Source organism: Penicilliopsis zonata, assembly GCF_001890105.1.
Source record: "Penicilliopsis zonata CBS 506.65 unplaced genomic scaffold ASPZOscaffold_4, whole genome shotgun sequence".
Classification (NCBI taxonomy): domain Eukaryota; kingdom Fungi; phylum Ascomycota; class Eurotiomycetes; order Eurotiales; family Aspergillaceae; genus Penicilliopsis; species Penicilliopsis zonata.
In genome coordinates this window covers 3267-26546 of record NW_019208914.1, presented here as the reverse complement: position 1 = coordinate 26546, position 23280 = coordinate 3267, and the positions used below count along the sequence as shown (strand labels likewise).

The window sequence follows — 23280 nt, the reverse complement described above, 5'->3', positions numbered from 1 at the left end:
AAGTGGCGGGAGATAGTGGCATTTCTGACCTGGCGACAATAATGCAGGTTCCATCGAGAATAATGAATATAGGGAGCACCGCAAATGGTCGCCCAAACAGTCAAGTTTTTAATGATGTCTCTCGCACATATTGACCTCTGTACTCCATCCCTCGCAGCATACTTTGTCCAATCGATGGCCACACCAGCAGCAGGCAATCTTGTCGCTATGTCCTGGACTAGGAATCCAGTGTTGTGATGCGGGCGGCCCTCTTTGGGTACGTGAGGCTAGGTGAGAATCGACAGAGACACGCCTATCCATGTTCAGCCCGGCCAGCTTTGCATAAACATCTGGTGGAAGATCATGCCAGAATCTACATCGACAACATATCACGAATACTTTTGCTAACAGGTTCCCCTTCTGCGGATACTTCGCATCATTTGCTTGTTTCTGACCCTGACTCATAGTGTTGCATGCTTTAGAAATCGGCAGGCTGGGGAAGCTGAAAGAAGAATCCTTGTATCGGGATAGACTCTTGGGAGGGGGGTTCGTAGGTGTCAGTTGGAAACTTTCACTCACGCCTACTTCCTCTTCCGTTGGATTGAAGCTGGATACAGATTCCTGGGCTGTATCATAGTCCTCGGAATCCAATGAATCGGTAGACAAATCTCTGAGGGGTGGACCCCTTTTATCTACTCCATTTCGTGGATCCAATCTAGTCCGACGGCGGTTAGTTTTCAGGGTATCGGGCACCATCAAGTCCATGGTCATTTTGCTTGGGCTAGCAGGAAAGCCACGCTTATGTCTTTGCAATGAATGTGATGAACCGGTACCACTCGATTGAAGTCTTTCTATTGAATCTGGTTTTAACTCCACCAGAGGAGCTTCAAGCATTGAAGATGTTCGGGCATGTGGATTGGAACTTCCAATCCAGAGATCTGGAACACCCTGGGATTCACACTGATACCTAGGGTGCAGTTGCTTGGATCTTTGCAAGTGCTCGATTCCATGGTCAATGCTGCTCATGCTGTTCCGCAAAGGTTGGCGAGAGTCAGCACCCCTTGTTCTAGATAATTGCAACCTATTGTCTTTCGATGGTGGATCTGACTTGGTAAAGCTAGAAAATTTGCCTTTGTGATTCAGTGTTAATGTCTGCCGGCGAGCATAGGTACCTTGGGGTATATAACCAGCAGTAGCTGTGGTATCTGTGGGTCCAGAGAGGGAAGTGTGCATATTTCTTTGGTTCCTTGGGGCTATACTTCCAGGTATTGTTGATTCATAGGTGAAATTCGTCGTGGAGAATGTCTTTCGAGATTCTCTGTGAGACGAGGACGATGCAGGCTGCATAACTCCTGTATTCGGGATATCATTTAGTCTCGGTGATAAACCATGGCTGCGATTGTAAAACCTGGGAAACCCAGATCTCTCTATGATCTGAGGACTTCTGGGATTTGTGCTTGAATTGGGTTCGTCCTGGTTATAGGTATCGCTTGAATCATCTGCATCTGGCTTTCTTATGGGAGGAGTATTCTCGTTGGATGCTGTAAGTCGGTCTTTCTCGGCATTTCTGAGGGGGGCCATGAACGAGAGGTGGTCTGGATCTCCAGGACTAGATTGCATTTTTGTTAAAGATTGGTTGGATATATCAATTGGCTTTCTGCGGCCAATATTTACAGATTCTTTCCCGGATACCGTTTCTTTTTTTTGGAGAGCTCTTTTCGAAACCATTGCAAAATTTGACCTTGAGTCTTGAAGACTGAAAGGTTGGGCATTCCTGTGGTCCAATTCTCTCTTGGAGGATGAGCTTTTATAGCCAGTGGGCATATTACCAGTACTCTTGGTGTTTAACTCTTTCCATGCCACATCCCCAAAGCGCTCCGGTGAAGTCAATGACAATTCAGGCGTTGGATTTGTACAAGGACGGTCAGTTGATGATCTTCTGGACGGGGTGTTCATTGAAAGGTCTTTAAATTTAGAGGGGCCATCTCCGCCTGCAGACCCTGATCGTGGTCGAAATAGATACCGTGAACCAGAGAAGAAGGAAGTGATGTGGCTGGATGATCTGGATGTGTTCGAGACCACGCTCGAAGCCCTGCTGGAGCTAACTGATGGAGGCTTTTTGGTAAGGCGATGGGAAGAAACTCCAAGTGCTATAGCATCCAGTCGCGACTGGTCTTCTTCGAGCCTTTTCAATCGCTTTTCAAACTCCTTCCGTTCGGCCTCTAGACGCTTGGTGACTCGTTTCTCTTGCTTGCGTGCAGCACGGCTCTCCCAGGAAGGGGACACACAGATTTCTGCCCTCTTATCTTTCTGCATTCTGCCTGTCTGTTCTTTTCTCTGTTGTGCTGGTATTCTGTATGGATGGATAACCACGCTCTAAACGGTGGGCTGCTTGATTATTCCTGACTCTGCAAATAGATTTCCGTGTAGCAGTTATAGGTTGTACAATTTCTGCAGAGCCTACATTAACAGCAGATATATAAATTTCATATCGGCTTTCACAGGGTTTATTTATTAAGAAGGCTGGATTATTTGTCTATAAATATTAGTAGTAGATATGAATTACCTTTTAAGATTCAATTTATCAAATTCTTATAGAATCCAAGTCTTACTATATCATAGTTAAAGATATAAATATATATAATTAGACTATATTAACTTCCCAGTTTTCAGATGGCCTCATTATAGTCGGAATACAGGTACAAATACATCTATCCATGTCTAGCGGACCTTATACGTATTCATAGCATAACTAACTACCTGTAACTACCTTAAGTTATGTACTTAGGTACCCATATAAACTACCTAGGTAGTTACTAGCTAGCTAGTTAGTAGCCAACCAAGTTTGCTTACGGAGAACTCTACCTACTCCGGAGTGTGCTCTAGGCCTTCGGGTTGGTTTCCTACGGTTAAATCATAAGCTTTACTCGGGTGGACGACTGAAATAACTACTCCGAAATCCCGTACTACGTAGTCTGTACCTAGGTACTTACGGCTAATTTCGCAGGGCCCCACCAGTGCAGTCACGCATCATGAGTATATTTCCCCTCTTCACCGGCGGGGAACACCATCCCACCACTCTCGCCAGAAGACTAGTATAATACTGAAGTAGGGTATAAGTGTTGGGTAGAAATACGAGCATCCCACTTGAATTTCTTTTTCTGATCTGTAACGCCTTATTCCACGGGGCCTTCCCTATAAAGTATATTTCTCATCGAGTGTTATTTCCTTGATAACTATAGATCATTCTATCCCGGGGATCCATTCAAGACTCATATTTTGATCACTTCAACGACCAAAAGAAAAGGAAAAATGAGCGGCACAGAACAGGTGAAATCGTTGATCTGAATTTCCAGATTTGCAGAATCGAACAACTTACTTACTTCGGCTTTCAGAACCTCTCCTTTGTTCTCGAGGGAATTCACAAAGTGAAGTTTGAGGACCGACCGATCCCTGAATTGAAAACACCTCACGATGTTCTTGTTACCGTCAAGTACACCGGTATATGTGGTAGTGACGTGAGTTCTAAGTTGAATGATGGGCAGTCCATATATGGCAGCATCACTTACCATTTCCCTTTCGTTTCCAGGTCCACTACTGGGAACATGGTGCAATCGGTCAATTCGTCGTTAAGGATCCCATGGTCTTGGGTCACGAGTCTTCCGGTATCGTTTCTAAGGTCGGATCTGAAGTCACGTCTTTGAAAGTTGGAGACCGCGTCGCCATGGAGCCGGGAGTTCCATGCCGTCGATGTGAGCCCTGCAAGGCCGGGAAATATAACCTTTGCATCAACATGGTATTTGCAGCTACCCCTCCGATTGATGGCACTCTGGCCAAGTACTATGTACTTCCTGAGGATTTCTGCTACAAACTTCCCGAAACCATCTCCCTACAAGAAGGTGCTTTGATGGAACCTCTTGGCGTCGCAGTGCATATAGTGAGACAGGCAGATGTTCGTCCAGGTCAATCAGTTGTGGTTTTCGGGGCTGGACCTGTTGGATTATTGTGCTGCGCCGTGGCCAGGGCTTTCGGTGCCTCCAAGGTCATTGCCGTAGACATCCAACCGCTTAGATTGGAATTCGCCAAGAACTACGCCGCCACTTCTATTTTCGCGCCCTCAGCTGTGCCTGCAACAGAAAACGCAGCTCGCCTAATCAAGGAGAATGGCCTGGGCCCAGGTGCCGATGTAGCTATCGATGCCTCAGGCGCTGAGCCCTCGGTGCACACAGGTATTCACGTCCTCAGAACCGGTGGTACCTACGTGCAAGGTGGTATGGGAAAGAACGAGATCCAATTTCCTATCATGGCGGCTTGCACCAAAGAGCTGAATGTTAAGGGTAGCTTTCGATATGGCAGTGGAGACTACAAGCTCGCCGTGAGCCTGGTGGCATCGGGACAGGTGAATGTCAAGGATTTGATTACGGGCACCGTGAAGTTTCAGGAAGCAGAGCAAGCCTTTATGGCCGTCAAATCTGGAAAAGGTATCAAGACCCTTATTGCTGGGGTGGAGGAGTAAAAGATATTTCGATGAGGGTAAAATGATATGGGATATTTTCTCAAATGTATGCATCTTAATTAAGAAATCATGTCTATTAATAATTATTTCCATGTGGACTTCCTTGCTTACTAGTCACAAGTGTGTTGAATTTGTTTACAACATTTTGGGAGTCAGGCTACGGAGTATGTTTTTGATTATTGGATAAAGGGGGCTTGCGGGCTGCACTGATCTAGGGCAATAATAGCTCGAGAGCTGCAACCAATCATAAAAAGCAATGCTGGATAATTCTGTATTAGACGACAGTAAATGAGACGTCCCAGAAGAATACTTGATAGACAAACGATCGAAAAAGTAGAGAAGCGAAGATTTCAAACGAATGTAGATGGGGTATCGCACCAAACTAAAAATGAAAGACCTAAATACTTGAATCAGGCCCAGCGAAAGGATTTGTGATGAAAAGGGCACCAAGAATGAAGTCAAGTCAAACCAGATCCATGACAAGGTCGAATCATAGATAAACAGCCTGAAATAGATGCGTTATATGTGTATGCGCCCAGACGGTTGAAAAAAAAGTCGAAGAGTCAAGATACATACAATAACGAAAACAATGACTGTAAAGAGTGTTTGGGATGTTATTAATGTGGCAGTTGATGAAAATCAGAAAGAACTCGGCATCAACGGGAGACAAAGGACATCGACATGAAGAATGAGATTAGCAGCAACCTCGATTCCTCTTAGTATGTGATCCACTGAGCTGGAATACGTCTTCCCACTCCCGCATCCCGTTTCTCCAGGTATTTTTCGCCTTCCGCCTTCGAATATTCTGATTCTGGAGCTGAACGGCATTGTCATCAACTGTCATCCCGCTTCGAATGCTTGAAGCCTCGCTAGTTCCGTGGCCGAATAACCCGCTATCTCCATACTGGATTCCACTTTGTGAATCATCGGGATCGATTTCACCAAGCTCGATCTTGGTTAGTATGATGCGAGCCAGTCGAGTAAATGCCTCCTCCACCCCTTCGCCGGTCAAGGCTGATATTTCAACGGCGACAGGAATATGCGATTTGGCGGCCCAATTGGTAGTTTCCTCGGAACTGACTTCTCGGCCATGGGGGGCAGATGTGGCGGTCATTTTTGTCCCGGCCCCAAATCCAGATATTGATCGAACAGAACCACTACTTGAATCGAGAGGGAATGACGACGATTGCTTGCTTGATGTGCTAGAAGGGGTTGGGGGAGGTCGCATGTTTTCATCCATGATACCATGTGACATGGGATCGGTATTAAGATCGGATTTGTTCCCTGCAAGAATGACAGTGAGGTTTGGAGATGCAAGGGCTCGGGCATCCATAAGAAATGTCGGCAGAGCAGCGAAGGATGCATAAGACGTAACATCATATATCAGGATCGCACCCGCAGCTCCTCGGTAATATGATCTTGAAACTGAACGAAACCGCTCAGTACCAGCTGTATCCCAAAGCTGCAATTTGATTCGTTTCCGTTGTGAACCGGATCCTAGCTTCACGATCTTCGAAGAGAACTCGACTCCGATTGTTTGTGACGATAACACTCTCCCTAAAGGCGAATGTTTGTATTAGTGAGCCGATCATACAGCTCGACATTATTCTCGTGATATTATGAGGCTCATTTGGGGAATCGAGCCTCACATTCATCCTTCACAAATCGATGTAATACGCAAGACCTTTTAATATAGAGCAGTGTCAGCACAAGAAGAAAAGAATAGTAGGCGAACAAGGAGCCTTACTTTCCCGCGCCACTTGGTCCAAGTAAAATTATCTTGGCAAGATAATCATACATGCTCCCTAGCTCCTGAGGATATTAGAATTACTATTTCGGATATTGAGTGTTGCACAGTGACTATGGGAAACGCCCAAGTAACGTTTTTGCCCTACCTGGTTCCGCTCTAAAATAGTAGAGTTATTTGAGGCATTTGAAAGCCCCCTCTGGCGCACCATGGCGCCAGATGAGATTATATTGATAATTTATGTACGTCCTGGTGTAGAAGTGCTGACCATCTCACACGTTGCTCATGACGGGATCACGGGGAGCTTAATGCGCTAATCTAGAGGCGGCGTAAACCGATGAAGGGCCCACTGATACAAGAAGGATGTAAGAATAGACAAACCTCTGATGCTAGCAAATTATTCCGATGCTCATCAGTCTTGGCTATTCTTAATATTTGAATACCTTTTAACACAATGGTCAGGGGTTCTTATCTTTTAAGAACTGTTCTGTCTTCCAAAAGACTCGCGAACTCAGGCCCCTTGATACCGAAAAGCTCCCGGCACTTCAGCTTCACTTCCAGAAATAATAGCGAAGGGAACTTCCAATCATTCAAAAGCCAATTATATGAGAGCACCCAGCAACGCCTAAAACGCGAACGCGCAGAGCAAGAGCGTTTCGCTCAATACCAAAATCAACCCTCCAGTGGACGTCAGGCTGCTTTACTATTTGGTGTGTATTCATTCTCCTTCCACTCTATTCTACTGTTAGGTCTCTGCAGTAAACGAAACTAACCAAGTAACACACAGCTCTGGTGTTTTTCTCAGCAGGGTCATATTATCTCGGGTCATTAAAACCTGCCAGCCTACCCAAATCTTCAACAACTCCCCTTGTGGATGCGCAGCCCCCACAGCATGACACGTCGGAATCCAACCTCCAGGCAGCGTGGGCCGATTTTGTGAGCATTCTGGGCAAGGAGAATGTGTCTACAGACAGATTAGATGTAGATGCACATGCTGGATCTGACTGGTCATCATACTCTCGAAAAGACAGCGAGAAGCCGTTTCTTGTTGTATATCCCTCAACCACCGAAGAAGTCTCTCAGATTATGAAGGTCTGCCATGAAAGACTTATTCCAGTGACACCATATTCTGGTGGTACCAGTCTGGAAGGTCATTTTGCTGCTACGAGAGGGGGTGTGTGTATTGATTTCAATCGCATGAATAGGATTCTGAAAATTCACCAAGAGGATTTGGATGTTGTTGTGCAACCCGCCCTTGGATGGGAGGAGTTGAATGAGGAACTTGCAAAGGATGGATTGTTTTTCCCGCCTGATCCAGGCCCCGGGGCTATGATCGGCGGTATGGTCGGAACTGGCTGCTCAGGGACGAACGCTTACAGATATGGCACAATGAGGGAATGGGTGCTATCACTGACAGTTGTTCTTGCAGACGGGACAATCATCAAGACGAGACAAAGGCCGCGGAAGTCGAGTGCTGGATATGATCTTACAAAAGTTTTCATTGGAAGTGAAGGGACTCTTGGCCTCGTGACTGAAGCAACGCTCAAGCTCACAGTCAAGCCAAAGAATGAAAGTGTTGCTGTTGCTAGCTTTCTGACAGTTCATGCTGCTGCCGAGTGCGTCACACGTGTGGTGAAAGAGGGTATACCGGTCGCTGGTGTGGAAATTTTAGATGATGTCCAAATGAAATGTATCAATGCCAGCAAATCAACCAGCCGGGAATGGAGTGAAGCACCCACGATTTTCTTCAAATTCACGGGAACACCAGTCGCGATCAAGGAACAGATCAATATGGTACAGGAAATAGTCAAAAGCACAGCCGGTCGATCATTCGAATTCGCTCGTGGTGATGAGGAGGTGCGAGAGCTATGGAGCGCTCGGAAAGCAGCTCTTTGGAGTGTGATAGCGATGAAGCGTAACCCAGATGATCAGGTCTGGACTACTGACGTCGCGGTTCCCATCAGCAGGCTGCCCGACATAATCGAAGCAACAAAGCAGGACATATCCCAAAGCGGACTTATTGCAGGTATCTGTGGACACGTCGGGGATGGCAATTTCCACGGTAAGATTTTTTTTCTTTGTCCCCTTTTCCACATGTCCATATGTCAATTTCATTATCATGTTCACGAGTGAGACTAATATTTATATTAGCAATAATTTTATTCAACGCAAAGGAGAAGAAGCTTGCTGAGGGTGTGGTTCATAGAATGGTGAAGCGAGCTGTTGAGATGGAGGGTACCGTGACAGGTGAACATGGCGTCGGCCTCGTCAAACGGGATTATATAGAACATGAGATTGGAGAATCTGCAGTGGATGCTATGCGACGAGTAAGTCATCAATCACCGCCATTTAATTGCGCACTTTCTGTGGTATTCAATGACTTACATGTGATATTCAGTTGAAATTGGCGTTTGATCCTCTTTGCCTTCTTAATTGCGACAAGGTCGTACGGGTCGAGCAACGGGCACCAGGTGACGGGAAAGAGTGGTAGCATACAAGGACTTTCTCTTTACATCGTTGTATTCTACTACTTCGTTCTTAACTCTTGGTCCTATGGCTGTTTCACATTGGCGAGGAATATCTCCATCTCTCGTGATTGACTTATTTCAACAGTGAGACACGCCCTTTTTTCTTTTCAAATACTTGTGCCAATGAAGCCTTTGCGTATACATGTGTTTCTGGTTTGGACTGATCTCTACGCGAGCCAACCTCTGCGGAGTTCTTTAAGGTAAATTGGGATCACATTCATCACATCTACTAAATACATTTTTCTACTGCAAAAATAGCCAGTTCTTACACCCGGGCATGATTGATGGGGAATAGCCAATTAGGGATGCTCTTGATCATCAATTTGATTCCATGTCCCACCGTAACTAACCATATTCGCAGATGAAGGCCATCAGAGAAATGGACGCGGCTTCCGATCTCTCGCTAGATATGGCAAGACAGGCATACCTTGGGCGGGAATCCAATCCCTTACTTTTCCGGGGGACCGGTCAGAGGCACATAACTGACTTGAAAAACTTTCTCCTTGTGGATTGAACCGTCTTGTTTTTTGTCAACGACCCAGATATACTGCCCTTCACTGCCCAATCCAAGGCTTCCGATGGCACCATGTCGATGTTCAGACTCCACGGGGATGAAAAGCCGACCTGGAGCCCGGAGTTGCTCGATCAAGACAGCATGAAGGCTCTCAGCCGCCGCTCCAACATGAATGGCGTCGTACGGCGCTTCTTCCTTCCAACCCAGGCGACCATCGGCTGTTATAAATTTGACAGCTCCGGTTTCAAGCAGTCTCCTACCATCCTCAGACCGGCCCATATTTCTGCGGGCCAGGTCAATTAACTCTGGGATATGGTCGATTCCAATCACCTGTCCATCAGTGCTGTCAGTAGATGAGTCCTTCGCCACGAGGTTAGCGAAAACGTGGGTTAGGTAGCCAGATCCAGATCCGATATCCAGGACCCGTGAGCCCGGTCTCAGGTAGTTGATAAGATATTCACACGCATGAACATGCATGTGTGGTGCTGAGATGGTCGCTCCATGTCCAATAGGTTGGGGTGAGTCTGAATAGGGCTGTAAGGGAGCGTAGTGTCCCCGGTCGACCTTGAGATATTGTTAGGAAAACTTTGGTAACCAACGGGTCATTAAAATTTTTCTTCCGATGGAGGAAAAGGCGAGTCTCACGCCTAGCATAGCAGCCTTTACTCGTTCACTCTTCACGAGGCCTGCGCTAAACAGGTTCTCAACCAGCTCTTTGTTGGATGAGCCAGAGCAGTACCACGCCATTGAAATGGCCCTCCTTGCAAGTCGATCCAGTATTTTTGTTGTCAGAAATATAATTCGATCTTGCTCATTCCGTTAGTGAGCTAATATATAGTCATGGAGGGGGGCAACCTTCAGGTGATTCTCGGATTGACATAAACATTCAAGTACTTCAGTTACCTTTCTGTTCGTATACTGCAACTGCTGTTGCCGCTTGTTTGGGTACTTTCTGGTTTAGTAAAACAGTATTTCAGGTTGATAAAGGACTTAGAGAAAACTATAGAGTCATAATGATGCCAAGATTACATACATTCATAATATTCTCTTACTATCTGCCAGAACATTCAGAGCTTCTGCTATCTAGATACGGAGTAGTTGTATTATCATTATGACATAATGGGTCACATGACATGCATTTCGCCATTTCCCCCCAGAATAACAGCAAGCCTAATGGACAAGTATATAAAAAATTTCATAGTGTCTACAGAGTATCTTCTCTTTTTTTCTGTTTGGTTCAAACACTTAACTAGGGGCAAATAGCTAGTCTTCACCCAGCTAAGAGTGGCTCAGTATATATAATTATATATTTTGTATCAGCAGTATCTAAATACCATGCTTTGCAGGATAGATCATCAAACTGTACCATACCCAATAAAATGCCATAAAACATGCCAATACGCCAAGATACCCCAAAGTGCTAGATTAAGTCATTGGCTGATTCAACCACCTACCTAAACTACCACCTACCAATATCTAAAACTGCACTCCGGACCCAGAAGTGAGGAAGCTGGTTTGGACAATATTTAATGAACGTGGATTTTAAATAGGCTTCGCAATAAGTCAACTGCCTGATAAATAATACCCCACCCTACATAACAACATTTAAAGTTACATCAACTACCTAGGGAGGTGGTTATATAACTATTCCAAACAGATACGATCATCCTGATAACAACTATACCTGATTCCCACCTCACAGACAATGAACAATATTGATCTGAGCAGATACAGACGGATCGTACAGTATTTCTGGGACCCAGAGCCTAAGAACGACGAAGACCAAGGAGGCTCCATCTGGTGTCTAGGTACGAAATATACGAACCGGGCTTGGTCCTCGAGAATCGGAAGAAGCCCAAGTGACCCGAGTGTCGACGCTGGCCAAAAAACTGGCGAAGAATCCCCGAAATCATCTACTGCTAACTTCGAGGAAAATCACACCGGCGATTCACTACCAGTCAAACATGAAATATATCAAGAGATATCCAACCACGGCTGGCCAGAGGCATTTCTCAATGATTTCGAATCGAGAATATGGATCACGTACCGCTCAAACTTCCCTATAATACCCAGGGTAGAGCACCATAATAATGCCCTAACCTTGAGTGTCCGTCTCCGAAACCAGATCACCGACAACTGCAAAGGATTCACATCCGACACGGGCTGGGGATGTATGATCAGATCAGGACAGAGTCTACTTGCAAATGCACTCTCGATATTAATGCTTGGTCGCGGTATGTCAGCCCTTCCACAAAGCAATGTACGAAATGGACAATATTGATCATACTCGATGTTAGAATGGCGCCGAGGAAGCAATCCAGAGCTCGAAACGCAACTACTCTCCCTCTTTGCCGACCACCCAGACGCCAGATTTTCCATTCATCGCTTTGTGAGACATGGTGCTGAGTACTGCCAAAAATACCCAGGGGAATGGTTTGGCCCTTCAGCAACAGCGAAGTGCATAGAGTAGGTTCGAGGACATACCTGATAAAGACGCCAGTCTCACTGTTGAAACAGAGCGTTGTCGAAGAAGCTAGATTCTCCCGCGTTAAATGTTTACGTCACCAATGATACCTCGGATGTCTTCGAAGACAGGTTCATCGAGATCGCTAGCGGTGGATCTGGTTCCATACGTCCGACTCTCATCCTTCTAGGAATTAGACTTGGAATAGATCATGTTACGAAGGTTTACTGGGATGGACTGAAAGCTGCATTGAAATATCCCCAGTCTATAGGAATTGCAGGGTAAGTGGGATGGTCATGAGTAACATCCCCGTGAGGCATTCGCTAACAATGCCAACACATAGAGGACGCCCATCTGCCTCCCACTATTTCCTAGGTGTCCAAGGGTCGTATCTGTTTTACCTGGATCCACATCATACACGTCCTGCCCTGCCATACCCCGAATATCCACAGCTGTACTCCACAGAAGAGCTAGATTCATATCATACTCGTCGAATCAGAAGGCTACACATCAAAGATATGGACCCAAGCATGTTAATCGGATTTCTCATCAGGGATAATGAAGACTGGGAGGACTTCAAAATGCGAATCGCTGCAACCTCAGGGAAAAGCATCATCAACATATCAAGTGAAGGCATCCAGCAGAACCAAGTTCAGGAGCGGGAAGAGGCGTTGGACGAAGTTGAAGTACTAGATGATGAATTCGAAGAAAACTAGGGGATATCAAACAGAGACCTTTGGTTCAAGCAACATTAGCGATGACAGGTCAACGATTATTGTCTTACCAGTGAAGTTTAAGCATTGCCTATCGCAAAAAATATCGAATGCGGCTCTTAATATCATGCATTTGGATTTTTGTTTAAATATCATGAATTGCTAGCTCTGATGGTGGAACGCAACCAGCTCCGGATGAGTTATGTTACACCGCATTGCAGTTTCGAAACCATAAAAACAGTCGACCCTATAGGGAATAAAAAGAAAAGCCATCCCATGTCACATTAGAAATCCCGAGAACACCCAATAACCAGCCGCCTCAGAGCTGTGAAATATCAAAGACGGTTAAAAACAAGCCGGCAACCAAGGAAATGAAAAAAAAAATGTTTATTTAGCAGAAGAAGAGTACTTCGTAACCGCCTTGGTGCCTTCCGACACCGCGTGCTTGGCAAGTTCACCAGGCAGGATAAGTCTCACACTGAGAACACGTTAGTTTGCATCAAGTATAATGATAGATTCCACAGGATCACGTACGACGTCTGGATCTCCCTCGACGAGATGGTCGACTTCTTGTTATAGGCGGCGAGCTTGGAAGCTTCCGTGGCAACGCGCTCGAAGATGTCTATTTCTTGTTAGTAAAGAGTTTATAGATAAGAGCAATTAGAGACGTACCATTCACGAAGGAGTTCAGGATAGACATGGCACGAGTCGAGATACCAGTATCGGGGTGAACCTGCTTGAGAACTGTGGCGGATTAGTACAATAATCCCGAAATATCTAGATGTTCAACATACCCTTGTAGATGTAAGACGAGTAGGTTTCCTTCCTGGTCTTGCCACGCTTCTTCTTCTCGCCAGAGGCGGTAGTCGCGGTTTTCTTGCCCGCCTCCTTCTTCTCAGCGGGAGCTTTGCCAGCCGGGGCCTTGCCACCGGTGCTGGGCTTCTTCTCAGCGGCCTTAGGGGGCATTTTGTCGTTTGAATATGTAAATAGATGAAATTTGGTGAAGGCGAGATTATTATATGGCACGTGTGGGTGATCTGTAGGTTCGAGGCTGGGTCAGAGTGGATAGAAAACAAATGGGAACAAGTTTGACGCGACAGACGGAAGCGGCGTACTTATACCAGCCCGTGAAACCGCTGTTGATCCTGATGTGTGCAATCGGGGCGGAATTTCGATACCGTAATGGTTCTGTATGATCTGTATGATTAGCGAGGGGAAGACGCGATAATTTGCTGGTAAAACACGTGGAGATCACGATACAATGCTTGTCAGAGCCCGTACATAAATTAATTACCGCGCTTGCCTTGATCTGTGAAGCCAACGCGACTTGACCCACCTGAATCTACCCATTCAGCAACGCGCTCACCACTATATGATCTCCCATATAATTGGCCATCCACGCTAAGCGAGAAGGTGATCTAAACAGCATCTGGGCCACCTAACGTCACCTTTCCCGTGTCTTTATATATGTCCTCTACTGTCTCGCGCTCAACCACAGTACCTTATTGCTGTTCCTCACACACTTGCTGCTTCGTACACGGTCCTCACTTCACTCTTACTTTTCAAATCTTCCATATTATTTCATTCGAAATCTAACCATCAAAATGACCGGAGGCAAGTCTGGCGGCAAGGCTAGCGGCACCAAGAACGCGCAGTCGTGAGTATTCCCATTTTTCAGTGAAATCCAGCTAGACGGTGCATGGAGTCTAACATGTTATATTAGGCGCTCTTCCAAGGCTGGTCTCGCGTTCCCTGTTGGTCGTGTTCACCGTCTGCTTCGCAAGGGTAACTACGCCCAGCGTGTGGGTGCTGGTATGTCAATCATTTTTATATTCTCTTTCTGTCATGCGGGCCTAGCTGATAGTAATCAGGTGCTCCCGTCTACCTCGCTGCTGTGCTTGAGTACCTTGCCGCTGAAATTCTTGAGCTGGCCGGCAACGCTGCCCGTGACAACAAGAAGACCCGTATCATCCCTCGTCACCTGCAGCTTGCGATTCGGAACGATGAGGAGCTGAACAAGCTTCTGGGTCACGTTACTATCGCACAGGGTGGTGTTCTTCCCAACATCCACCAGAATCTTCTTCCGAAGAAGACTCCCAAGAGTGGAAAGGGCCCTAGCCAGGAGCTGTAGTTTTTTGTTTTTCGTGGGTTTCTTATTTTTACTGGCGCGGTTTGGTTCAGTTATTGATGCAATAATGGGGTTCTGGACTGGGCAAGTTATGGCTCTTGTTTCCTTATTTTAGCTTATTCGACGGTTGTACATTATGTCTACGGGCATGAGATGATTCTATCAGTTTATCAAGAATGAATGGGCTTTACGGCATTTTATTCTATAGTAGCAAGTCTATCCCATTGGATTTACTAGGTTGTTTGACTGGTCAGGCTCCGTGAGTATTTTTAATATTTGATTTTTGGTTTTTATACAGTTCCTCTTGACCCTCAAGGGTGAACTCTGTCATTTTGGTACACTGTTCACTTTCTTAGTGATTTTTAAAGTAAGCCATATGCTTATTTTATCTCCTAAAATAACATATTTTTTACTTATTGAGTATGATTCACAAGCTTAATATATATTGAGATATAAATAGCTTAAAATGGTTATATCAGCACTTAAAGTAGTAGTGTTAGTAGATAATATAGATATTATATATTAGTTATATATTAACTATAGTCTTAGTTCTCACTGTAACATTACTGAATTATTCCCTTTATAGAGAAATAATTATAAGTTTATATTAAAGGGTTATCAATATTATCATTAAAGTATAGTATAATAAACTACTGTAGATATTATAAATAAATATATCTGAAAGCCTAGAACCTAGTACCAGCTTATACCTAGGCCCCCAAAGGCACCTACCTATTCATTATATACTAGCCGAGGTCAACATAAGAGCAGCATATATATACTTTAATATGTCGAAGGAGCTGTGCAGGCCTGATACTGATCAGCAGATAGGAGGATATCAGCAACTGCCAATAATGCCAACGGTCGGCTCCCATTATATTGATTACTCGGCCCCTCGCTGCGGTTAACCTCGACTGACGCAGATATTAAGCTGTTTGAAATTTAGCCCACGATCAAACGGCAATCCCCTTGAAACCCCGATGGCAATATGTTGTTTGGACTGAGGCCCTTGGCAAATGATAGGTTTTCGGGTATAAAAAGGGCCTTTGTAGCATGTCATCTAGATATCACGCTTCTTAACCTATTCAGCCTTTAGGGAATCCCTAGTCAGTCCATCATATATCTCTAAGTTTTACATAATATCTCCAAATAAACAACAGGGACCGAAACAGCCTAAATGTACAAATTATATATAGATACTTAAACTAACCTGTTTATTGATTAGCCAGTGATCCATCACTTTAATAAGCCCCCATCACATAAAAGATTTTAACCAGTGTAATATCTGAAGAGATATAGTTATATTATAACCTATAGGAAATTGTGACCATTTGTTTTTTGATTTGTTGCGTTGGGCGTTGCACAACAACAGATGATTGAGACAGTCTCTTAAGAGGATAGGATAACTAGGTAAGATAAAAGGTCTTAAGCCTCAATAAGCATCACAGGTCCCCAGAAGAAACCAATTAGAAACAGAAACAAAGGCAGAAACAAAGGAGATATTCTAAGTATCAACAATAATACTGGCCAGAGAAACATAGAACTAGTACCACATAGCACAACCAAATAACGGGAAGCAAGAACCAAGAAAATCCATATATTGTAGACCAGGCATCCCACTAAACAGATGCCGAAGTGTCTATTGTACAGGAAAAAGGAAGCCAGCATAGCCGGTGGCATACAGATCATATGATGCAAAATCCCGTTTAATGTAGCACTTAGGCCACAGAACGTACCATTTCTCGGAAGATAGCATCAAGAGAGGGCATACTGGAAGATGAAAAACCGCCAAAAACACCCTTGAATCCTGTGGTAGTCGTAGGTGACTTGTCTAAGGCGTCCGTAGCCGTCGCTTCCAAACGATGCCCGTTGTCCCCGGTTTGAAATCGAGTCACCCAGACATTCGAAAGACCCTTGTCTGCTTGAGGGTATCGATCAGGGGACTCAAAGGCAACAGGAGAACCCTGATCCGAGGCCGCAAACCGTGTAACATTAGCCGCCGCATCAACCATGATATAACCGGAAGAATGAGGATCAGAGACCAAGCTCAGAGGACGATCCCTAAGTCTGCGATGTTCTTCCAGAGCCAAGGAGCGCACCCCATAGATCTGGAAGTGGAATTTTGCTTTTGAGCGCCGTTTGGCCGAAGATGTTGAACAAGCAGGTAGAGCACTGGCGAGGGCAAATGTATAGGTCTTCCTATCCACAGCTAAAAGGCATGAAGAGGCACCCGTGGACTCCGTTGCGCCAAATCCAGGTATTTCAACTGTCTTGATAAAATCCTCAACCATATCCCAAACTGATACCGACTTATCTGTGGCAGTTACGAGATATTTCCCAAGAAACTTGACGGAAAACAGAGTACCCGAAAATATCCCATCTCGAACGTGGCAGATACGTCCCTCCTTTGTATTAACGAGAAATGTAAGTCCATGGCATGATTTCGATCCAATCTGACCGCATATAGCAAGAGCCGACCCATCTTCTGAAAAGCACAAAGAGGCTGAAACTAGAGGAGTTGATTTCGCACAACCGAGATATCCACTCAAATCGACAGTGAGTCGGCATTTCCAGGTTTCGAAAGACTCCTTCGCAATTGGTTTGGACGGTAGCCGGCTTCGTCTTTTCGCAGTGGGAGACCAAATACGCAGGGTTGCGTCAGCTCCCATAGTTGCAAATTCGTGGCTCCGAGGATTCGAGGCGAGACCGAGTACAGAGACAGAGGCCTGCTTTAAAAAATGAGGCCCTCCCACACGGGTAAACAGCTCCCATGAATTTGAGAGAGAATTCCATTTCCAAAATTTCAGGAAAACCTCTCTGCCTTCCAGAGGACTATCCTCGAATGAATTAGTCCGTCCTCTCAAAGCCTTGCAGCCTTGAATCGATGGATGCCAGTCGTCAACCGTGGCAAGCCACTGCCCATCGTGGGTAACATCCATGAGCTCGATGCCTGGTGGCACAATGGCGTTCCCATCGGGGCCAACAGGTAAAGAAGTGGTGTTGGTTCGGGAAAGAGCCTGGCGCGAGATATGGTTGTTAGTACGCAGATCATAAGTCTGAAGTATCGAAGTGTTGGAGATGTTTTGATCTCCTTGAGGAGACCGAGACAATGTAGGAAAGACCACTAGGAGTTGATCGGGATTGCGAGGATGGACAACAGAGATGGGATTTTGTGAAGGAACTGTGCTCCCCCCATCAACCATGTTGCCTTGGTACGAGAGTTGCAATCCAGAGATGAGAGCATGTGGCCTCAGTTCTCGAGCCGACAGTACCAAGATGGAATTATCTGCGAGCTTAACAGCGTACAAGTCTCCAATTGGAGAAATAGCTATGTTGCATATGGGAGCAGAGAGATGAGGGAGAAATTGCTTTCTTCCAGTATCTAGTTGCCATAAAACCATTACTGATTCTGAGCCTCCTGATATGACGTAGTGTCCTAAAAAGCACAATTAGATGCCGAGTCAGTTTTGAAAACCCCGGGTAGTAACAGATATTTGAACGAACCATCTTTTGACCAGCGTAAAGTATTCACAGGACCTCTATGCCAATGAATGCGCCTCAAAGACCGGTCTTTCTTGTTTTCATGGCCACTTTGACTCGTCTGTACAGTGCGTACAAGGTCATAGAGAATGGCAATGGATCCGGTTGATTCACCCAAAATAAGATCAACAGACTCTATACCCTCCTCCCTGTTCAGACCATCAAAAACAGGCCTTTTAGATGGTGCGCATTCGCGGATATCCAGGGAAGTGACATGGGTTGGTAGATTCATTTCGCGCCAGCTATACTGTATATCCTTCGAAATGGACGTATCCCGTTTCTCTGACCTGCCGACAAGAAGCTTCTGGCCATCACACACGACTATCACTCGGCCTTGGTGTGCAACCCTTATAAGGTTCATCCGCTTGGAGGTCTCAAATATGGTCGTTTCAGGTTCTTCGTTATTATCGAGGCATTGTCTTAGAGCGAGTTCAAATTTTCCATCTTTGCGCTTCCGTATGGTACAAGCCAAAGTCTGTTTGATATCGGCCTGCTCACTATAACATAGATCAATGTAGAGTAGTTTATGCTTCATCTCACTTTGTGAGATAAGTCTACCCGATGCCCATTCCCATTTGTAGACATTGCTGGTATTGCCGCACGAGGAGAATATGTAGAGATGTTCTGGATTCATGGGACAGAGCCTATACGCGACAAGTTGATGCCCGGATTTCATGTGCAAGGTACGTAGGAGGCATGAGGTAGAAATAGTGTAAACCCGCACGGCAGTCTCGAGACCGATGAAAAGATACCTTTCACATATCATCAGAAGGTGGTCAATGCTAACGGAGGAAGAGAAAGCCATACTTTTCATCTAGGCTGAATACTGGATCTAGATTGCTATAGACCCCGGCAACAGGTCGCGAGATGGACCACCGTCCAGTACACTGTTCTTGAGGCCTTTGAGAATCAATAGTCTGCACGTCCATTTCAGTAGCAGAAGATAGGTGAAGATCAGTAATATTTTGATGAGAGGAGCAACGTCGCTTCGCCCTCTCAGATGATTCATATGAGTCTATATCTAGGCTCATGTCACTGCTGCGTGACCTTTTAGAAGGAGGAAGTGATTGCTTAATACCCATCATGATAATAAACTATCTATGATTAGGGTAAAGCACTTAGAGTATTAGCACTTTAGATTTCTGTCTTGTTCTGATGAAAGTAATTGAGTTTAAAAAAAGGATACACTGAATAGGATGAAGAGCATGATTGTTGCTAATTTTTTATCCTGTCTTCAGTCCCGTTTTTTTTTTCTTTCGCCTCCCCACACATCTTTGGCGCCGCAGCGGCTAACTACCTTGTACGGAGTCCTCCGTAACTACAGAGTACCTAGTTAGTTACCTAAGAGTCTACTACATAGGTAATCAGACCCACATTTCAGTTTGGAAATACTTTCAATACTTTTTTTGTAGTACAGAGGAACTATTGGAAACCTAGATGATGAACAAGGATTATCACTAGTGACCAACAATACCTTCTTTGTTAAACAACAATTTCTATAATATCAATTTTTCGATAAGACCATCTCCAACTCCTCGGCTTCCGGCCATATTAAGCTCAAATGATTATTCCTGTTCGCTGTTTCTCCTGTGGGAAGGTGAGTATCAGACGGAAAATCGATGCGTTTGGGGGTACTAAATTCCATCAGGTTGTTGGAGATCTCTGGGAGCGCTACCTTCAGCTCCTGGATGAAGGCATTCCGGATGGGTAAGTCTTGTATATATTCCTGCCCCCTCAAAGCTTACCATCAATACTGACATATTGTTAAGCGATGCAATGGATCAGTTAGGATGCAAACGGTATTGCTGTCGCAGAATGATAATGACCCATGTTGATTTAATCGAAAAACTTCTACGGTCTGTAGTCTCTGACCAAGTTAAGGAGAAATACAGGAAGCTAATATTTCATTAGTTATAACCCTACTGAACGGGAGCGTGCAAAGTCTCAAATATGAGGCAGTTATGTTGTTCAATGAATTTTTTAGTCGCCGGTATTGTGAATCGAAGATCAAGTAATTACAGCCCGTCGCCATTTACATCGCAGAGTCCGATAATTAAACTGGGATATTATCGCTGTTTGGTCTAATCACCACTGACCACAATTAAACCGAATTGCATCGAAGAGGGACGGTTTTTAAAACGGATATAATCCCAAATATTTCGGGTTTTGCGTCTATGAAGGGGCCCTGTGTCTCCGCCTAGCTCACTGGAAGCCGTGCACGTGGACAAGTGATCAGAAAGCTTTGATGGTAGTGTTTGTCAACTGGAAACTGCTTGCGAGAGAGATGTTCAGAACCAGCCAGGCTCACAAGAAGGTGCAATTCAAAGTGGGATTGATTGGTATTGAATGTCTTCGGAACATCTGAGAACCCATAGACTTATTTTGACATGTATCCCGAGCTAAAAAGAATTTACTTCTTTGGGTATATTTTAAGCTGCCTTTCAGCGTCATTGGAAGTGGCCTGGCCTAAAGATCAGATAAATGCTAGCCAAGGCTTTTTTGACTACGAATGCGGGGCTTTTTTGATAGTTCGGTGCTTGCTTCTTGGATTTTTACCTTGAGATATTAATAATCTAATGTTGATGGGCAATCTTAGGTACATTAAAAGCCTTGCATCTGGATGAAAACTGGTAAAAATGGCTTCCGTCATTAGAAAGTAGCTTATACATAGGGAGGCAAGTTTTGCTATTCAAGAGAGCAAAGATCTATTAGATTTCACTCAAGCAGAAGAAGAACGATGCTTTTCTTGCCTGAACATGGGTTAAATAGGCATCTAGCTCATGATCTTCATCAATCAAAAAAGATATCTCATTACCATGTTCATCTTTATCAAGGCCCTCGATCCTTGTGACCTCTGAGTCTGGATACCGAGCAACAACATGCTGTCTCAGTTCAGATATGGATCTGGTTATTAATTTTTCAACCCATGTTTTTGAAGAACAGTGTAATTGGCTGTGGGGACTAATGCGGAGATATATTGGGATATCAGGCAATGAAGTCTCCAGTAGAGGGTCAACATATCCAAATGCCTGCCCAGTATCGTGTTGATCCCTTGTTGCAAAACTTGGGTCATTTGCAGCCTGGAGTAATGAAGGGTCTATCTGTATTTCAGCCAAATCATTTGTAGGCATAGGGGCGCTTGCAAGGGCTTGTGAAGCCAGTGTACTTATGCCGTTGCTGATTCCTCCAGGGAATGGGTGGCAGGCAGTATTATCATTTGTGACTGGTCTTCGAATGGTAGATGATGCCCGAGGTCGCTTACGCGATGGATCTCTCTTTGTTTGATCATCACGAAGTCGCTTCATCACATCGCGACAGAGAACCTCGAGCGCTTTTAGCTTAGAGGCCTGCGTGGGCTGCGCGTGCTCTGCAGATCCTGTAGGTCCAGATGAAAGAATTTGTTGGAGTAGTCCAGACTCTTGTATCCATTTTTCTTTAAGCTCTCTCCAATGATCATCACCAGCTTCAAGTTTGCTTGTGAAATGATCAGCTTTAAGCATATTATAGAAGATATTTCTAATTTGGCGGCTTTCTTCTGGATTGATTCCAAGAGTATTTTTTGCCTCTGCAATGGTCATGCGTCTTTCTAATGTTCGCATTCGTTTAGTGACATCAGTACAGACAACATCAAGGGCAAGAGCTTTTGCATCAAGCTGATTAGGATCCACACAAAATATTTGCTGCAAATGTGGAGATGCTTGAATGAGTTTATCTTTCGCCGCTTGCCACCTTTCGGGACCAGCAACAGTTTTCTTGATGAAACCTGATTGTTCACAGATTGCCTGGAACTGGTCTCTGATTTCACGGTACATGGCAATGTCTAGGCTGAGATATCTCTTGCTTTCGTCGATTGTAGTTTCAGACGGAAAACGGGGGGGGCCTGGAGGATCTGCAGGTAACCCAGCCCATCCCCGAGTGCGTCGACGTCGTTTCCTGGTAGCCCAGCGTTCTGCACTTTCTGCTTTCAGGCGTTCAAAGCGCTCTTTACGTTTGGCTAGGACTTCAGGAGAAAGATTAAGTGACTGGGAAGGTAGATTTGTGGAGTTTGAATGGTCATTCAGGTGGTCATCAACGAGTCCTGGGCTTTTATAAACTTCCTCTTGAAGAGCCAGTAGGCCTTCGTCCTGAGATTGGTGTTGTGGAGGTTGAAAATTTGCCTGTGTCTTCATTCCATTGGGGACTCTTAATAGCCAGCGATTTTTGGCGCGAACTCGCATCAGCTCTCTTTCCTTGATCTCAAAGCCCTCTTCATTCAAGATCTTAAGCATATCTCGCTGGCTAGTGTTGCACTCCCAGAGCTGTTTGACGCGTGCAACAAGCTCCGTGTTCTTGTGAGCGGGATTTTGTTTCGACGGAAATCCCCAGCGCTTAAACTGTGTCTGGAAAGCGCGTTTGCTGCCATGACCTGAATAAGTATCAAGGGAGAGCAAGGCAACATGTGTTGAATGGAAATGACATGTGAGAGATAACGGGGCAGAGCTTCTTACCTGGGGGCAAATTGATATGTATTTTTCATATAGTCCATGATTTCTTCCAAGGCTTTTTTTTCCTTGATGTACATCTGATAACAAATGTCACGTTTTCCATCCCAGTCGTATACCATATTGAGGTTGTATGCGTAAGGCGCACCTCAAGGTGCGCCTTGAACCTAGCCTGGAAGGCCGAAGAAGGTATGTATGATACAAATCAGTTTCCAATATACAACCTATTTGACGCAAAATATATGGAGGGTTCTTGTCCACTAGACCATAGATGTGGATATGGGCTGTTTGGAATACCGTACTGCGGAGTGCTGAAGAATAGAGATGTGGGTGTTTGCCAATTCCGGCGGCTTTTGTGGCCTGAGGCATTGTGTTTTTGAGGCGTCGATCTTTCAGGGCAACACTTCGTAATTACCCCCGAAAATTATTTTTCTGACTCAAGGTCAACTTTTGGCTGAGTAAGAATACTACATAAATTATTTATTAACTAGAGTAAATCACTACCCAAAAAATATATGTATATAATATAAAAAGAATAAAAAATATATATGAATTATGTCAGTACGGTATAGCCCTAGCCCCACTACATGATAGGCTTCGCCTTGATTGTTGTAGTTGTCTCCTATTCCTCACTAATATTATCATTATTAATTTTTATATCCTATTTCAT

The 23280-nt window shown here is 44.8% G+C and overlaps 11 protein-coding genes across 11 annotated transcripts; 5 read left to right on the top strand and 6 right to left on the bottom strand.

Moving 5' to 3' along the window:
• Positions 1–5: 5 nt before the first annotated feature.
• On the bottom strand, positions 6–585 carry ASPZODRAFT_129986 (hypothetical protein). The gene has a single exon (XM_022722402.1). The coding sequence runs from the start codon at positions 442–444 to the stop codon at positions 109–111; it is 336 nt and encodes a 111-aa protein (XP_022582578.1). The 5' UTR covers positions 445–585; the 3' UTR covers positions 6–108.
• Positions 586–3291: 2706 nt separating this feature from the next.
• On the top strand, positions 3292–4495 carry ASPZODRAFT_14220 (hypothetical protein; the record flags this gene model as incomplete). The annotated part of the gene is made up of 3 exons (XM_022724826.1): positions 3292–3309; positions 3375–3497; positions 3569–4495. The coding sequence occupies 3 exons, from the start codon at positions 3292–3294 to the stop codon at positions 4493–4495; spliced, it is 1068 nt and encodes a 355-aa protein (XP_022582577.1).
• A 694-nt stretch (positions 4496–5189) lies between these two features.
• ASPZODRAFT_150380 (hypothetical protein) lies at positions 5190–6453 on the bottom strand (the record flags this gene model as incomplete). The annotated part of the gene is made up of 4 exons (XM_022725615.1): positions 5190–6052; positions 6145–6179; positions 6243–6307; positions 6391–6453. The coding sequence occupies 4 exons, from the start codon at positions 6451–6453 to the stop codon at positions 5190–5192; spliced, it is 1026 nt and encodes a 341-aa protein (XP_022582576.1).
• Positions 6454–6696: 243 nt separating this feature from the next.
• Positions 6697–8733, top strand: ASPZODRAFT_62927 (hypothetical protein; the record flags this gene model as incomplete). Its single annotated transcript, XM_022729115.1, is given in 4 exon segments — positions 6697–6952; positions 7030–8304; positions 8394–8629; positions 8641–8733. The coding sequence occupies 4 exon segments, from the start codon at positions 6697–6699 to the stop codon at positions 8731–8733; spliced, it is 1860 nt and encodes a 619-aa protein (XP_022582575.1).
• A 485-nt stretch (positions 8734–9218) lies between these two features.
• ASPZODRAFT_157879 (hypothetical protein) lies at positions 9219–10261 on the bottom strand (the record flags this gene model as incomplete). The annotated part of the gene is made up of 2 exons (XM_022726329.1): positions 9930–10261; positions 9219–9848 (listed from the first exon to the last, which is right to left on the bottom strand). Exons 1-2 carry the CDS (start codon positions 10029–10031, stop codon positions 9219–9221), a joined length of 732 nt encoding a protein of 243 aa, XP_022582574.1. The 5' UTR covers positions 10032–10261.
• Positions 10262–10693: 432 nt separating this feature from the next.
• On the top strand, positions 10694–12743 carry ASPZODRAFT_129983 (hypothetical protein). Its single transcript, XM_022722401.1, has 4 exons — positions 10694–11518; positions 11582–11750; positions 11802–12029; positions 12092–12743. The coding sequence occupies exons 1-4, from the start codon at positions 10990–10992 to the stop codon at positions 12462–12464; spliced, it is 1299 nt and encodes a 432-aa protein (XP_022582573.1). The 5' UTR covers positions 10694–10989; the 3' UTR covers positions 12465–12743.
• Positions 12744–12848: 105 nt separating this feature from the next.
• On the bottom strand, positions 12849–13427 carry ASPZODRAFT_63015 (hypothetical protein; the record flags this gene model as incomplete). The annotated part of the gene is made up of 4 exons (XM_022729121.1): positions 12849–12939; positions 12996–13089; positions 13134–13205; positions 13256–13427. The coding sequence occupies 4 exons, from the start codon at positions 13425–13427 to the stop codon at positions 12849–12851; spliced, it is 429 nt and encodes a 142-aa protein (XP_022582572.1).
• A 628-nt stretch (positions 13428–14055) lies between these two features.
• ASPZODRAFT_129982 (hypothetical protein) lies at positions 14056–14784 on the top strand. The gene is made up of 3 exons (XM_022722400.1): positions 14056–14118; positions 14185–14273; positions 14333–14784. Exons 1-3 carry the CDS (start codon positions 14066–14068, stop codon positions 14590–14592), a joined length of 402 nt encoding a protein of 133 aa, XP_022582571.1. The 5' UTR covers positions 14056–14065; the 3' UTR covers positions 14593–14784.
• A 1083-nt stretch (positions 14785–15867) lies between these two features.
• Positions 15868–19390, bottom strand: ASPZODRAFT_129981 (hypothetical protein). The gene is made up of 3 exons (XM_022722399.1): positions 18937–19390; positions 18094–18881; positions 15868–18025 (listed from the first exon to the last, which is right to left on the bottom strand). Exons 1-3 carry the CDS (start codon positions 19209–19211, stop codon positions 16308–16310), a joined length of 2781 nt encoding a protein of 926 aa, XP_022582570.1. The 5' UTR covers positions 19212–19390; the 3' UTR covers positions 15868–16307.
• A 300-nt stretch (positions 19391–19690) lies between these two features.
• ASPZODRAFT_150374 (hypothetical protein) lies at positions 19691–20083 on the top strand (the record flags this gene model as incomplete). The annotated part of the gene is made up of 4 exons (XM_022725613.1): positions 19691–19726; positions 19778–19836; positions 19899–19985; positions 20041–20083. The coding sequence occupies 4 exons, from the start codon at positions 19691–19693 to the stop codon at positions 20081–20083; spliced, it is 225 nt and encodes a 74-aa protein (XP_022582569.1).
• Positions 20084–20685: 602 nt separating this feature from the next.
• On the bottom strand, positions 20686–22934 carry ASPZODRAFT_129979 (hypothetical protein). The gene is made up of 2 exons (XM_022722398.1): positions 22617–22934; positions 20686–22524 (listed from the first exon to the last, which is right to left on the bottom strand). Exons 1-2 carry the CDS (start codon positions 22730–22732, stop codon positions 20838–20840), a joined length of 1803 nt encoding a protein of 600 aa, XP_022582568.1. The 5' UTR covers positions 22733–22934; the 3' UTR covers positions 20686–20837.
• Positions 22935–23280: the final 346 nt, after the last annotated feature.